We start from the raw sequence: 16,151 nt of genomic DNA on the forward strand, positions 1-16,151 counted from the left end.
CCTACTGTTGCATAGTCAATAACATCCTTTTTATCAATGCGATGTACAATAGAGACGGCTTGGCCCAGGGACTCATTGAAAATCTCTTCATTATTTCGGGACGAAAATCAAGCGTTTATTCTGGTTGCAGAAATGATGAAGGATTCTCCTCTCCAGCTTCGGCTCCCAGCCTCGGATTTCAGAGCTGACAGGGAAAGAAGCAGGAAGGAGAAAAAAAAAAAAAATGTGATCATGATACATCAAAGTTGAGAGGCTTTTTTTTTTTTAATGAAAGTAACACCTCTTAAAAAAAAAAAAAAAACAACTACACAGAACCAACAAAAACAATACAGGTCCTGTCATATATCTCATCCCCTTTCCCGCTCGCGGGATTTTCCCCCTGCTTCCAGCCCGATTTTAAACTTCTACAGGAGCTAAGAGAAGAGTGGGGTGCAGGAGTGCTGGGACTGGCTCTTTTTTGTTGTTGTTGTTTTTAATTATTTAATTTATTTTTAAACAGTTTGCTGTTTCTTTGTCACAGGCAGCCTTTCGACCCGAACCCGATGTCAGACCTCTGGCAGAAAGGGGAGGTTTCGGGGAAGGCAGGCTTGCGGGAAAGAAGGGACAGAAATTGGGAAGAAAAAGGTTCTTCTCTCCGGAGCGGCTTTCTATTAAAAATAAAGAAGGGAAAGGGGCGGGGGGGGGGGGGGAAGAAAAAATATTTAGGAAAGGGAAAGGGGGGTGAGGAAGGCCTAGCAGAGGCGGGGTGCCCCCCGGGCCGGCGGCTCGGTGCCCACTAGATGGCACCCGGCGCCAGCGATTCCCGCTCCGCGCTGCCGGGGCCGCGCTGGGCCGCGGAGGGGCGCGGAGGGGCGCGGAGCTGGGCGGAGCGGGGACTCTGATCCCCTCCCCGCCCAGCGCATCATCCTCCCCCTTTACCCCCCACCTGCCTCAAACTCAATTGGGGGGGGGGCGAGGAGGGGGGTGTCACTACGAGCAGTATGGTTGGGGTTGTTGTGTCAGAAAAAAAAAAAAAAGAAAAACTGGGGGGGTGTGTTCCCACGCCGAGCGTGGACATGTTAGGTGAGGAAGGAGGGATGAAGAAGGGGCGGCAAAAATAGCCCGAAGTAGGTCGGGAGCGTGGGGAGGGGTCGTGGGGTGCGAGGGCTCACGCTGCTCCGTGCGCAAGGGTGCGCGCACACGAGCGGCTGCTCCTCCGCGGAGACAGCGCGTCTTCGCCTGCGTCGTTAAAACCCCCGGCGCGGTTTTTGGGGTTGGGAAAGGAGGGAGGGAGAAAACCCGGGTTCAGGCGTGGAGGGGAGAAAGGGAGAACAGACATTAAAAAAAAAAAAAATTAAAAAGCACCAACTTTTCACGGGGAGCCTACACCGTTCCCTTTCAATCCCCCTTTCCGCCTATCGCAATGCCTCCTCCGCCGGTGTGTATGCTGGGGGGGAGTTTTGGGGGGAAGAGACCGTAGCCGACCCATACTAATCAGGTCTCAAAGTAAATAGCAGCGCAGGGCGATCTCAATGTAAATTGCGCTTGTCAGAAGAATCCCCTCTCCCTCCCTCCCTTTCCCCTCCCTCCCCCCCCCCCCCCACTCCTCCCCTCCCTTCCCCATCCCAGTCAGTAGGTAGCGGAGAATTAAAAAAAAAAAAAAAAAAAAAAAAACCGGGGGGGGGGGGGGAGCGCCGGGGGGGTAACCAATGGAGTGAAGGAGGCTTGGCTAACCTCAGCCTCCCATTTTCTCTCCCCCCGATTCAGGGCTCTGACCAGTCAGTCGCCTTTGATTATCAGTTGCCAGCAGCCCTTCTCTTGGCTCCTTGACACGCGCTCCATATAAGGCAGCGATCTCCATAGAAACGTGTCAGTTTCAATAGTAGTGTCAAAGTTCACTATATACAGACATTCGCGCAGATCCCCCTTTCGGAAACATTGCTCTGCTAGGCTTCCCGTTTAAACGCATTCATTTTTTGGGTCTCTCTCTCTCTCTCTCTCCCTCTCTCTCTCCCCCTCTCTCCCCTTTCTTGCATATTCTATTAGTTGTCTGCTTTTTTTTTTTTTTTCCTCCCCTCTCCCCCCCTTCATCTCCCTCTTCTCCTTCCTTTTCTTCTTTTTTCCACCCTTCCTCCTTGTGTCTTTCGCTTCATTCCTGCAGGAGAAGAGAAGAAGAGAGAGGTGAAACTGAAAAAAAAAAAAAAAAATCTCGGAAAGAAAGAAAAAAGGGGAATAAGCAGAGCGAGAGAGACAAGGGGAGAAAAAAAAAAAAAAAGCCCGGAGAGAGAGCGAGAGAACGCGTTCACATCTCAATACCGTTATTATTTTGATCATTCTTGCCTATTTTTTTATTTCGGGGGAGGGCTGCGCTTCTGGCTGAGGAGTTTCTACCCGAAACACTTTTTTTTTTTTTTTTTAGGCGAACAAACAAAAAAAAAAAAAGAAAACCTTTTGGGGGGCGATTTCCACCGATCTTTTTTCCTTTAATTTTTTTTTTTTTTCCTTCCTCGCAACCGGCATCGTGCACTCTCACAGGAGAAGAAGAAGAAGGAAGGGGCAAGGAAGAGGAAAAGAAGAGGATTTATTTACCCGACCTACTTTGGATCTCTCTTTTTCCTGCGCGTGTCGTTATTATTCCCGTCCTCTATTTTTACACTTCGCCGTGAATTCGTCTCCTCTGCGAATTTAGTCACATCCGATTTTTTTTTTTTGGGCGATTTTTTTTTTTTTTTGCTTCTTTTTTTTTTTTTTTTTTAAAAAAAAAAAAGGAGGGAGAGAGAGAGAGCGCGCGAGCGAGCGAGAGAGACAGAGAGCGAGAGAGAGCAGCTCGGGAGAGAAAGAGCAGCGACCGGCAACCTCCTCCTCCTCCTCCTCCTCCGCCGCCGCCGCCGCCGCCGCCGCCGCGACAGGAGATCAAACTGCCTCAGCTCCCCGCCCGCCTCCGCCGCGATCCCCGGCTCCTCCGCCCTGAATGGCTGACGGCCCCCTGCCCTGGACCTGGCCCCCGGACACCTCCATGCCCTGATCGCCGCCAGACTCATCCTTTTTTTTTTTTTTTTTTTTTTCCTTTTTTTTTTTTTTTTTTTAATTCTCCTCCTCCTTTTCCCGGCAACCGGCGGCTGCGGCGGCCGGGCCCCGGCGGCAGCGAGCGGCGACCTCCCTCCTCCTCTTCCTTCCCCTCCTCCCTCCTCCTCCTCCTCCTCCTCCTCCTCCTCGGCGGCTCCCTCGATGCCCGCGCATCCTCCGCGCCCGTAGCGCCTGCCTGCGCGCGCGAGTGGGGAGAAGCCCGTCTGCCACGCGTGTCCGCCCGCCCGCGGGTGTCCGGCTGTGTTCAACTCTCCTGAATGCCTCTCCCCGCAGCCTTGTTCGCCGTTTCTGATTTTGCAACTTGAAGTGGCGGCGGCGGCGGCGGTGGGGGGGGGCGGGGGGGGAAAGCGGCGGCGAGCGGCGGCGGAGGGGGTCAGCGGCCGGGCGGGGGTGTTTTGAAGAGAGGGGCGGGGGGGGGAAGCGCAGGAAAGGGAAAGGGAGGAAGAGGAAGGGAGGGGAAAAAAAAAAAAAGGGAGAGAAAGAGAGAGGGGGGGGAGAAAATCCTCCGTCACCCCCTCCCCCTCCCTTCAAAAAAAAAAAAAAAAGAAAAGAAAATCGGCGAGAGCTCAGGAGAGGGGCTGCCGGCGGCGGAAAACCCGAAATAAAATAAAGAAAACGGCAGGAGCGGCCGCAGCCGGCGGCAGGGCAGCGGCAGCAGCCGAGGCGGAGGCAGGCGGCGGGCAGGGTCCCCGCGCTCCCCGCTCCCCCCCGGCCCCGGGGCCGCCGCCGCCGCCGCCTCCTCCTCCTCCTCCTCCTCCTCCTCTACCTCCTCCTCCTCCTCCTCCTCCCCCCCGACCCCCTCCTCCCCCCTCCCCGGCAGCCCGCAGCGAGCCGCACCGCTCCCCGGCACTTTTCCGGGCCCGAGATATGGCAATGGTAGTTAGCAGCTGGAGAGATCCGCAGGAGGACGTGGCCGCGGCCAACCCCGCCGCCGCGCAAGCCGCCCGCGAGCCGCCGCCCCCCCCCAGCGCGGCGGGGCAAGGGGGTTCGGCCGCCCCCCATACCCCGCAAACCCCTAACCAAGCGGGACCCCCATCCACGCCGGGGACGGCGGGGGAGAAAGGGGGAGCGGGGCAAGCGGGTTCGGGGCAGGGGCAGCAGCAGCAGCACATCGAGTGCGTGGTGTGCGGGGACAAGTCGAGCGGCAAGCACTACGGCCAGTTCACCTGCGAGGGCTGCAAAAGTTTCTTCAAGAGGAGCGTCCGCAGGAACTTAACGTACACGTGCCGCGCCAACAGGAACTGTCCCATCGACCAGCACCACCGCAACCAGTGCCAGTACTGCCGCCTCAAGAAGTGCCTCAAAGTGGGCATGAGGCGGGAAGGTGAATATTTCTTCCCCTACTACGCGGTCCCCCCCTACCCCACGACCATCACCACCCCCTTTCTCATCTCCCTCTGTCCCCGCGTCCCCTCTGTTTCTGTCTTCCCCCCCCCACGTCCACGCGCGGACGCGGGACGCGGGCAAGTGGGGGGCTCAGGGCCCTCGGCGGTGTCAGCCCAGCGTGTGTGTGTGTGTCCCCTCTGCCCCGGTCCTGTTGTTGTGGTGGTCCTGGATGCTGTCTGGCGGTGATTTTTCTTTTCCCTTTTCTTTTTTTATTCTTTCCCTCCTTTAGCTTTCCCTCTCTCTCCTTCCCCACTCACCCTGCCCGGAATTTTATTATTATTATTATTATCATTATTATCATCGCCGCCACCGCCATTCCCCTTCAGTATTGACCCGCTGCCTCCGCTCCCCCGCGCGTGTCTGTGTGCGCGCGTGTGTTTGGACGTGGGTTTTTGTCTATTGTTGCCATCAGACCGGGGAGGGGGGGTGTGGGGTGTGTGTGGTGGGAGATACATCTCTCTCCCGTACGAGATGTGCTTCCATTCACATTCCTTCCCCGCCACACTCCCCCTTTCCGCCCCATCATTTCTTTTTAAGCCCGCAACGCTCCTCGGTAGCTCCGCTTCCCAGCCTCGTGCTTGTCTGGGGTTTTGTTTTGGTTTGGGGTTTTTTTCTGTTTTTCCCTCCCCCCCGAAAGAAACATGACGGACGCGTAAGTAGGGAAGGAGAGAGGAAAAGGGGTGAAAAGAGAGGAAGGGGGGGGGAGAGAAAAAAAAAAAAGGGGGTGGGGGGGAATGTGCTACTGTTTCTCCGCTTCCCTCTGCTTCCCCGTGGCCCGGAGTGTGCTCCCGTGCGAGATTTGGCCTTGTTTTCCCTCCACGCCTTCAAAGGAAAGTTTGTGACTGAACCAGGTTTCTCTACTTCTGTCATTTCTCTCTCTCCCTTTTTTTTTTTTTTTTTAGCACGCTGCTCATTTTATTTCTTCATCAAACTCCACCCTCTCCTTAAAGCCTGCATACAAATCGCGATTTATAACCTATTTACCGGTCCTTTTCTCATTTTAGCAGAACCCGCAGCCTGCATCTGGCAGCGGGCTCCTCACCATTCCCAACTGCTCTGCTACTTTTTTTTTTTTTTATCCCCCCCCCCCAACCCCTCTTTCCAAGAGTTGCTGTGGTTTTCTTCGCGTTCAGGCTCACGCTGGCGTGGGGAGATTTCCTGCCCTCCTTCCTCCTCGAAATGCGTTTTCTCGGTTTGGCGTCAAAGTTTACCCTGTGGCTGTCGTTAGAGATGTCTCAGAGTCACGTCAGCGAGACGGCCGGTTTTGCGGAGCGGGGATTACTGCTGCCTTAATTGGTTTTAAAATTATATTTTATATGCCACGAGAAAAAGGAAAGAAGCTGCTGCAGGTCTGGAAGAGCTGGCAAATATGACGACTTCATTGGTAGCTTCAGGGGCTGTTGGTAGGCGCCTGGGAGAGAGCAGGAGGGGTGGGGAAGGGAAAAAAAAAAAAAAGGGGGGGGGAGGAGGAGGTGGTGGTGGGACCACCAAAACAAGTTAGGATTGTGCTCGCGGTTAATTGAAAAATAACTGCCAAGTTTACAAGGAGATGGAGGAGGGAGAGGTGGGCTGGAGGGCAGAGGAGAGAGGTCCGGGCCGGGAGGGCTGGGTGGGTAAGAGAAAGTTTGGAGGAAATGTCTCAGGCCGGGGAGACGAGCGCCCCGCGTGTGCGTGTGTGCCTGTTGGCGTGTGCGTGGGGAGCCGGCCGGCCCGAGCGGCCGCTCTCTTCCCCCCGCAGTCACCTTTGTTTACACGGGCGTGCGGCTGTGAGCGCTGCTGGCGCGGATGGAGCCAGAGACACGCACACTCGGGGAAAGGGAAAAAAAAAAAAAAAAAAAGGAAAAAAAAAAAAACAACAAACAAACCACACCAACTTCGGTCAGCTTTCGGGACTGGAGGCATGCTTGCGCTCTGCGTGGAGATGGTTAATGAATCTGGTGTTTTTTTGCAGTTGCAAGCTTGTGCATTCACTGTGCACCGCTGACTGCGGGCTTTTGCAGCGGCGGCAGCGCACCAAAGATATTAATTACACCGTCCCCCCCCCTTTATTTTTTTTTTTTCCAACAATGTTTGGCTATTGTAAGTTCGGACCTTTTTTGTTTTATTCACATCACCTCTCCCCCCTAACCTCTCCCCCTCCTTTCCCTTGATAATATTTAATCTTTCTCTTCCTTTTAGCAGGGAGAACTTTGCCGGGCGGGGGAGGTGGGGGGGTCTTGTATGGCAAAGCTGTTTCTGTGTAATAAAGTTAGCGGTGGGGAGCTGGGGGCTGAGACCTGCTCCGGCTTGAAGGGTGACGATGCGGTATTTTTGAAGGCTGCGGAGGCATTTGTGGTGTTTTGTTTTTCTTTTCTTTTTCTTTTCTTTTCTTTTTTTTTTTTAAATCTTGTATTTTATTTTATTTTGAAAAAGCGAGACAGCGGTTCACTTGTAAATCTCAGCGCTACCAGGGCAGTCGGCTGGGATCCACAACAGGGCTCGGCTATTATTTTTTAACAGCTGGCTGTGATTTTTAACCCCACTTTCTCACCACCCGGAGGAGGATTTCTTTGATTCTTTTTTTTTTTTTTTTTTTTTTGGCTTTTAACGTGTGGGGCTGCCTTTTGTTGCCAGAAGGGAGGGGGGCCGGGGAAAGGGAAGGGGGGTGTGCGGATTTGTCTTGTTTGCCTTGGCTTTTTTTTTTTTTTTAATGCTTTTTTAAATTTTTTTTTGTTTGTTTTAATGTGTGTTTATTTTGCAAGGCCTGTCTGCTTTGGGGCTGAGGTGGTGGGGGGGTGCTTGGCTGCCTAAGCAGGGGTCGCGGCTGGGGGTTGTTGTTGTTGTTGTTGTTGGGGGGGGGGGGGCTCGATGCAGGTCGGCTGCAGCTGCCCGGCTCCGCATGCATCTGCCTGTCCATGCCGGGGGAGAGGTTGTTTTGGGGCGGGGGGGCTTGCGGCCGGGCTGCGTGTGGGGCGGTGTGGGGCGAGGGAAAAGAAGAAGAAGGAGAAGCAGCAGCCCGGCATTGTCTGCGGCCCGGGGCGATGCCCGCCGCCCTCCTGGATGCACATTTCCTCTCCCTCTCCCCTTCTTTTTGTCAGCGGTTCAGCGAGGAAGGATGCCGCCCACCCAGCCCAACCCCGGCCAGTACGCCCTGACCAACGGGGACCCCCTGAACGGGCACTGCTATCTCTCGGGATACATCTCCCTGCTGCTGCGGGCCGAGCCCTACCCCACCTCCCGCTACGGCAGCCAGTGCATGCAGCCCAACAACATCATGGGCATCGAGAACATCTGCGAGCTGGCCGCCCGCCTGCTCTTCAGCGCCGTCGAGTGGGCCCGCAACATCCCCTTCTTCCCCGACCTGCAGATCACCGACCAGGTGGCCCTGCTGCGGCTCACCTGGAGCGAGCTCTTCGTCCTCAACGCCGCCCAGTGCTCCATGCCCCTCCACGTGGCCCCGCTGCTGGCCGCCGCCGGCCTCCACGCCTCCCCCATGTCGGCCGACCGCGTCGTCGCCTTCATGGACCACATCCGCATCTTCCAGGAGCAGGTGGAGAAGCTGAAGGCGCTGCACGTCGACTCGGCCGAGTACAGCTGCCTGAAGGCCATCGTCCTCTTCACCTCAGGTGAGGGGGCGGGAGAAGCGCCTGTGTGCGGGAAGGGGAAAAAAAAAAAAAAAAAAAGAATAAAAAAAATTGACATTGTGGGGTTGGGGTTTTTTCGCGGGTTGCGGGGTGCGCCGTGCTGGGCAAAAGTAGGGGAAAAGAGTTAAAACTCAAAGGTCTTAGCTGATGGGGGATGCGCCGTGAGAGGGACAAATTTTGAAAAAGAAAAGTAAAATTATTATATTTTTTTTTTCCCCCGCTGGGGGGTGCGCCTTGCCAGGGAAGTGTAGGGGGGGAAATAGGAAAAAGAGTTAAAATTGGTGAGCATTTCGGGGTGAGGGGTGCGCCGTGCTAGGGGAAAAAAAAAATAGGGGAAAATAACAAAGTTAAAATGCAGAGGTCTTCCCGGGTGAGGGAAGGTGCACCTTGACGGGAAAAAAAGTAAGGGGGGGGGAGGGTGGAAATAGGAAGAAGTGTTAAAATTCAGGAGGTTTCGCGGTGAGGGGTGCGCCATGCTAGAGAAAAGTAGGGAAGAAAATTAGGAAAAATGTTGAAATTCAAAGGTTTTCCCCGCTGGAGGGTGCGCCGTGCCAGGGAAGAGAAGGGGAGAAAATAGGAAAGAAAGTTACAATTCAGAGGTCTTTCGGGGTGAGGGGTGCGCCGTGACGGGAAAAAAAAAAGTAGGGAAGAAGAGCAAAAAAGTTAAAATTCAGGGGTATTCAGGCTGGAAGGTGCGCCTTGCGGGGAAAAAAAAAAAGTTTTCAAAAATAGAAAAAAAAAAAGTAAAATTTGATATTTTTTTCGGCCTGCAGGAGTATGCTGTGCTACTGAAAAAGAACAGTGGAAAAAAATAGAGAGAAAAAGTTTTGGTTTTTTTTTTTTTTCCGGGCTGGGGAGTGTGCCATGATAGAAAAGAAAAAAAAAAAAAGGGGGGGGGGAGAAAAAAGAAAAATTAAATGTTTTCGGGTAAGAGGGGGTGTACCGTGCCAAAAAAAAAAAAAAATCCAATTTATTTATTTATTTTTTAAAGAAAACTGAGTAGCACCAGAAGGGATGCGCCGCGGCCTAGCGATCAACCGCCCCCCCCCTCCCCCCAGCCCCACCTATAGTAGCATGTTATACCGGCGCTTTAACCCCCGCCCTTCCAAATACCGCTAGAAATGTATGTATGTGTGTATTAAAAATTAAGTGGAGGCGGTGGAAACAGGCAGGCTAACCTTCCCCCCCCCCCCCCCCCCCCCGTGATAGATGGTTCGAATTAACGAGCGGGAAAGTGCGCTAGCCTCGCCTTTGAAGTGCTCTGGCCCTGGCCTGTAAGGATATAATACGCCTGCTATTATTGTAACCTGCGAGGGAGAAATTTATAAACATCAAAGGCCGACGGTGTGGAGGAAATATAGGGAATGGAAACAAGGAGAGATAAGAGGCCTGGCAGTGTCATTTTTTAATTATTATTCTAATTATCGCCGCGATGGGGCTAATTGCCACTTTTTCTGCCTGTTTGTTTTTCTTTTTTTTTTTTTCCCCTTTTTTTTTGACCACCCCCGCCCCCACCTTATCCTCTGGCTCGATTCTGTTCCCGGTTTCTGCCCCCCACCCTCCCCCCCCACCTCTCACCCCCTCCCTTTTCCAAACCGGTCCTCCGGGTTAGCGGTAACCAAACAGCTCCGATAAATCTGGCTTAAAACTAGGCCGAGGCAAAATTAAAAGCATTCCTGAACAAAGATGGCAAATCGTTCAAAGGCCTTGTTTAACAGCGAGCGGTTTACAATCCATCAATATTTGTTGCCTTCCATGCATGAAAAATAGTATTTACCTTGTATTAAAATGACTCCCAAATTTGCACAGTATTGTGATGTAGCAAATGCAGTATTAATATCGATTTGAGCATCAGATAATTTATTTAGACAGGAGTATCTGATTTGTATGCAGGGTGGTCGCAGACGCGTACTGTGACTGCCCCCTTTTCCTCCCTGCGCAAATGCAGCCTTGGAGGGAATATTTCTTTGCAGAGGATAAAGCACAGATCTTAAAACAAATGGAAGATTTACCGAACAGCCAGCCCGACGTTTATAACGCGTTTTGTCTTAATAAGTCTTCCTGATGGAAACGTGTTTTTCAGGAGTGACAAAGGGACCTGCCGGCCTGATTTAGCTCCGCAGCCTGCCTGCAGGCTCACAGGTTTTCCCTTGCAGGGAGAACTCTGCTTAAAAAAAATATATAATTTAAGTATTTCTTATTCTTATTACTAATTATCATCATTATTTGTTTACCAGACCCGACTTTGAGGGATTGCTCCCCAAGCAGAGGGAGGCTGGGCTGCGCCTCGGCCCTCTCCCGAACACCAAAGGCCCAGGGAAAGCGATTGCCCCAGATGGGGAAAGGTTGGAGGGGGATATTTTTTTTTTCCCCTCCTTTTTCTTTTCATACCCCCCTCCCCATCATCTCCCCCTTTTCCCTTCCCCAAACCGTCGACCTCAGGCATTTTTCAGCAGCGAATGTCCTAAAAGTAGAAAACCTTTGCGGGGGGGGCAGCCCCTTTCTGGGTGAGAAGGGGGCTGAGAAAGGGAACGATAATATTATTTTGGAGATGGACGGCACGGGGCAGCTCCAGAAAATGGAAACAGAGCTGTCAGGAACCATCCACCCCGTACCGCCATCCACACATTTCCACTTTTTGCTAAACTTGTTTGGATTGCTGAGCCAGAGGGGAATTAATGGGAAGCCTTTCTCAAAGTCCTCCAACTTTTAAACAAACTTTGACTGATGGAAAAGACATTTTTAGGCATACCGTTCCAGGCTCTTCGCTGAGAACTGAGTATTTAAAGCTGGCATGGGTTCCTCCTGTTGTGGTTTGGCTTTTTTTTTTTTTTTTTTTTTTTTCCCCTCATTCGGGCTCCGGATAGCATGCATTTAATCCGTAAAATTCTGGACACCGTCCAACGGCTGGGTCGTGACCCAAAACCTGCTCCTTTCTCGCCTCCTTTTTTTTTTTCCCCCCCTTCTTTTTTTTTTTTTTCCTCCTCCCCCCCCCTCTCTCCCCACCACTCCAAACTTCAGAGTTATTAATTCTTGCACCTACCTCTTTTCCTCATCATAAATAAGCGTTTCCAGGAAGGGACCGGGCCAGATAACATAAATCCAATAAATCTATTCGCAGCGCAATAAGAACTTTGATTTCTAGTTAGGCGCCAGCTGATTACATCTATATTTTCTGAGCACTAAACTCTTCTGAAACGCGTAACGTGAAATACATCCCCGCCACTACAAAGGGGAAGGCTGGAGTGTGCTGAACAGTAATGGTTATTTATTTACATAATTTCTTTTCCATAGACTGTGGGAAGAAATATAGAGCTTTCCCTTATTGACACGCCGCTGTGTTAAAAAAAAAAAATAAAAATTGAGGGACGCGCAGGATTTTCACATTAGCCCGCTTTTTGAGGTGGGATAATAATTCAGCCCCCGGTAAACATGGATCGCCTTATTTATCCCACGGACTGCCTCCGTAACCCAACCGAGCCCTGTACCCCTTAATTTATTATTATTATTATTATTATTAATTTTTAATCCTCTTTTGAGGGGAGGGTTAAGCTTTCCTGCCATTGCCCTTAAGGATGCGGGATAAAACTCAAGCCAAGGCCGGTTTAAAATCATTACAGCTCGGTGGGTATTACCGGCGTGAGGAAATCCCGAGCCTTTGGGGGTCCAAGGTGAAATTTTAACAAATCCCTTCTCCTTCACCCACCACCACCTCCCCAGGCTGCCGCGCCACCCGGCGACCCGCAGCTATAGGTGCCCTTATCGGAAATATCCGATAAATATTTCACTAACCTTAAGGGTATGACATATGGGGCATAAAAAAGGGGGAGGGGGGAAAAAAAAAAAAGGAAAAAAGATTAAAAAAAAAAAAAAAAAAAGCTCTGCTAGGATGTCGCGGTAAGACCCTTTCATATCTCATTGTTCGGAAGTTGAATAGGATCCTAACGCATAATGGGCAGATAATGCATGTAAAATAGCGAGATATATGTAAATACCGGGTGTGACGTGCGGCCGTCACACGGGACCCGGCCCGCGGGTTTTGGTGGGTGCGTGGGTTGCGCCCCGGGGGCTGTAGGTGTCGCGGGGTGCAGCGTGGGTGCGCGGGGCAGCCCGGCTGCGCCGAAGGATGCCGAGTCCGCAGCTCGGGCCAAAGGTTCGCGCCCCGCGCCATCCCTCCACCCTCAGAAATTGCCGAATTAAGCCGTGTTTTATCCCTTTTTTCGCTCGGGGCCACGGCGTTGTAGATTAAATTGTTCAGAAATCCGCGTAGACCCCGTTCTGGGTGCGGGAAGAGTCTCAAACTTCAAAAACGCAGTTGCGACAGATTCTTTTTTTTTTTTTTTTGAGTTGGGTGAGGGGGGCTTTGAATAATTTGTTGTGCCTTTCCAGGGTCATAATTCTACATTCACAATTTTGTCATGTCCTTTTGGGAGCCATTAGCATGCATTAATTCATATAGGGATCTATATATTAGCAAAGTCTGGCTTTGATCTGTGTTAAACCGCGCTGCCAGCTGACTGCTTCCCTCTGATCCTGATGTTTTTTTGTTAAAAAAGAAAAAAATATATGTATTTATTATTAATCCCCGAAACAATGCGTATGGTTCCAGGCATCTGGGCAAACCCAGCACTTTTTCTTTTTTCCACTTTTTTTTTTTCCTTTTTCTTTTTTTTTTTTTTTTCTTTTTCTGCGGGACTCCCTCAGCGAGCGGCCAGTGCGCATTTACGTCCCCCTCACCCCAGTTTGGGTTTGGTGGGGGCACAGGCGGCTGCTGGAAGCCCAGGGGTGACCCCAGCCCCCCGCGCATCTCTGCGCACAGGCGTACGTCCCGAATCACGCGTGTAGGTGCGGACGCCCGGGGCTGCGCTCCCGAATTCGCTCCCCTCTGCCCGGCGCGCATCGTCCCGCGGGGTGCAGGGGAGCGAGGGGGTGCGTTTCGGGCGCTATACATTGTCCCAGGGACCTATGGGGCTGGGGTCTCCCAGGCCTTAGGCCGGTGGCCGGGCTCGCCCACCGCAGCCCTCCCCAGCCTTGTGTCTGAGCGCGGCAGGCGCCGGCTCAGCCCAAGCCCGGACTAAACCCAGCCCGGTTTTTTTTGTGTGTTTGTTTTGTTTTGCCCTTTTTTTTTTTTTTTTTTTTTTTTTTCCCACGGGGTTTATCCCACAGCCCGCAAAGACATGCCCAATTTGCCATCGCTGCCGGCGGGGCAGGGGAGGAGAGGACCCCCTTTCTCCCCCCATCTCACTCCCCGCGCATCCCCCTGACCGGCTCCCCGCCATCCGCTGCTGCGCGCATCCCTCTGATGCGCAGCCATGTCAGCAAACTCCCCCTGCCTGCGCGCCTCCGCTTCTCATCGCTTTTTATTATTATTATTATCGTTATTATTATTATCCGCAATATCCTCCTTTCTCTCCCTCCTCTCGGCGTTATTTACCGGGGCGAGGGGGGGCTGCTCCCGGTTCCCAGCATCCCGGCCAAGGAGGAGGGGAGCGGGGGGTGGTCCCTGGAGTGATGGGGACCGCGCATCCCTGGAGTGATGGGGACCGCGCATCCCTGGCGCGGAGTGGCCGTGAAGGGGGAAGGGGAGGGTGGAGGAGAGCGATGGGGGCGACGGGGGTGTGGGGGCACGGCGCGCATCCCGCGTGGGAATACCCACAGGGCACAGAGCGGCTGCATTATCTGCATATACCTATATATTATATATATGGGGCGGGAAAAAAATGTATATGTTATATATATGGGGCAGAATGGGATGGGAAAAATAAATATATAAACGTGTACATTATATATCAGCCGGAGCGGGAAAATAATTATATAAATATATATATAATGTATATAAGGTTGGGTGGGAAAATAAATACATACGTGTATATGTATTATATATTTAGGAGGTTGGCTGGGAAAAGAAATCTATAAACATGTATTATATAGGGAGTGGAGTGAGAAAATAATTACACAGATATATAATGTATATGGGGTGAGGTGGGATGTGGTGGGAATATCAATATATAAATATATGTACTATATATGGGGTGGAGTGGGAATATAAATATATAAGTGCATGTATTATATGTAGGGGGTCGGGTGGGAAAATAATTATATAGGTATATATTATATATGGGGCAGAGTGGGGAAAATAATTATATCAATAGATACGGCATACTTACGGAATGGGGGAAATAAATATATAAGTATCTAAATTTGTATTTTATGTATGGGACGGGGTGGAAAGATAAATATATAAATATAGATATATAGATATATGGGGCGGCAAAATATATATAAAATATATTAATATATATATAAATATATATATTATATATGGGATGAGGCGGGAGAATAAATATATACCTTATATATTAAGTGGGGTGGGGAGAGACGTGTATAAATGTATATATTCTATATATATAGAATATATATAGAGGGGCGGGGGAATAAATTTGTAAATATATATATATATTATGTGGGGGAGGGGGCCCGCCTTTGGGGTGCCCCCTATCCCAGCAGCTCTTCCCCGCCACTAACCATCTCCCCCCTCCTCCTTCCTCCCCCCCCCCCATCCCCCCACCACCCCCCCCCACCGCCGCCCTTTCCGCGGCTGCCGCCTCCGCGGGCGCGGTGGGCGTCGGGCGCGCAGACGCCTGCGGCCTGTCGGATGCCGCCCACATCGAGAGCTTGCAGGAGAAGTCTCAGTGCGCGCTGGAGGAGTACGTGCGGAGCCAGTACCCCAACCAGCCCAGCCGTTTCGGGAAGCTGCTGCTGCGCCTGCCCTCCCTGCGCACCGTCTCCTCCTCCGTCATCGAGCAGCTCTTCTTCGTCCGCTTGGTAGGTAAAACCCCCATCGAGACCCTCATCAGGGACATGCTACTGTCGGGGAGCAGCTTCAACTGGCCTTACATGTCCATCCAGTGCTCCTAGAGCCCGGCCCGCACCCGCGGAGGAGGAGGAGGCGGCGGAGGAGGAGAGGCGGGAGGGCTCGCACCGAGGGGGAAAAGAGGGGAGGGGGGGTCTGTGGTGGTGGTGGTGGTGGTGACGGTGGTGCTGGTGGCCCCGGGAGGCGGGCACCGAACAAAAGAAAGGGGCCGAGGGGGAGCGGAGGTGTGGCCGCGGTGGGGAGAAGGATGGACCTCGCCTCTGTCCGGGTCGTGGTGTTTCGCTTTTTCTTTTTTTTTTTTTAAAGCCTTTTTTTTTTTTCCGGAGAGGAGGAAAAAAATAAATAAATAATAATAATAAAAGAGGCAAAAAGGCAAAAAAAAGGAAAAAAAACTTAAAAAAAAATAAAAACAACAAAAAAAAATTATGAGTATCGAGGGGATATTAATCAAACCTGAAGGGGATACTGGATTTTCCAGGATTTATTGTGGACTGTTGTTGATATATGCTGTACAGTAACAAACAAAACAAAACGCGTTGAAGCTGAACTGAACCTTGTGTAGAATGAGAAAAACAAAACGACAAAAAAAAAAAAAAAGCAGAACGAGCAAACGGGGACACACACACACAGACATACACACACACAAAAGATTCCACGCGCAAACGCTTACCACGAGCATTGTTACTCATTTTGTAAAATACTAGTCTTTATTTTCATTTTTTGTAAAACTTAAAACATCGTATGCTCATAAAGGAAAAGAAAAAAAAAAGAAATGAGAATTAGGGGAAAATAACATTTTCCAAATAATTATAAAAAAAAAAAATTGTCCTGTGTCTATGTATCTATATCTGTTTTGTATTTTTTTCTGGTTCCAAACCAGGTTTCCTGTGATTCTATACTAATAATTTTTGATATAACCCTTTGCTTCTTATAATGAGTGCGATATATGTTGTCGAAGCTGTTCTTCAAGAATTAAAATTGAAGTGAGAATTTAAACAAAAATAAAAGAATTTAGCAAAAAAAAAAATCAACTTATCACCCCACAACCCATGAGTCTTGTTGCTTGAAACATGCCAATAGTTCACCAACAAAAAAAAAAAAAAAAAAAAGAAAGAAACAAAAAAAACCACAAACCCCAAGGACAACAAATTCTCCCTGAACTTTTAACTCCTGTACTGGTGTTAGAAGGGAGAACTTTAAAA

At 50.9% G+C, this 16,151-nt stretch overlaps 1 protein-coding gene across 2 annotated transcripts; it reads left to right on the forward strand.

Annotated features, from left to right (window-relative positions):
• The first annotated feature begins 3,537 nt into the window (after positions 1–3,537).
• Positions 3,538–15,037, forward strand: NR2F1 (nuclear receptor subfamily 2 group F member 1). 2 transcript variants are annotated; one of them, XM_086770849.1, is made up of 3 exons: positions 3,538–4,390; positions 7,530–8,057; positions 14,713–15,037. In XM_086770849.1, exons 1-3 carry the CDS (start codon positions 3,934–3,936, stop codon positions 14,991–14,993), a joined length of 1,266 nt encoding a protein of 421 aa, XP_086626975.1. In that variant the 5' UTR covers positions 3,538–3,933; the 3' UTR covers positions 14,994–15,037. The 2 variants fall into 2 exon arrangements, with proteins under 2 accessions (XP_086626975.1, XP_086626976.1); XM_086770850.1 differs by lacking the exon at positions 3,538–4,390 and adding an exon at positions 5,594–5,855 and having other exon boundaries at positions 14,713–15,036.
• The last annotated feature ends 1,114 nt before the right edge of the window (positions 15,038–16,151 follow it).

This window comes from Chlamydotis macqueenii, chromosome Z (genome assembly GCF_036417535.1).
Source record: "Chlamydotis macqueenii isolate bChlMac1 chromosome Z, bChlMac1.mat, whole genome shotgun sequence".
Classification (NCBI taxonomy): domain Eukaryota; kingdom Metazoa; phylum Chordata; class Aves; order Otidiformes; family Otididae; genus Chlamydotis; species Chlamydotis macqueenii.

What these genes read in the sequence shown, in the direction of transcription:
- NR2F1 (XM_086770849.1), top strand. Translation starts at nt 3,934, where the DNA reads ATGGCAATGGTAGTTAGCAGCTGGAGAGATCCGCAGGAGGACGTGGCC. An exon ending in AGTGGGCATGAGGCGGGAAG is followed by an intron (nt 4,391 to 7,529) that starts GTGAATATTTCT and finishes TCTTTTTGTCAG; the next exon opens with CGGTTCAGCGAGGAAGGATG. An exon ending in CATCGTCCTCTTCACCTCAG is followed by an intron (nt 8,058 to 14,712) that starts GTGAGGGGGCGG and finishes TCGGGCGCGCAG; the next exon opens with ACGCCTGCGGCCTGTCGGAT.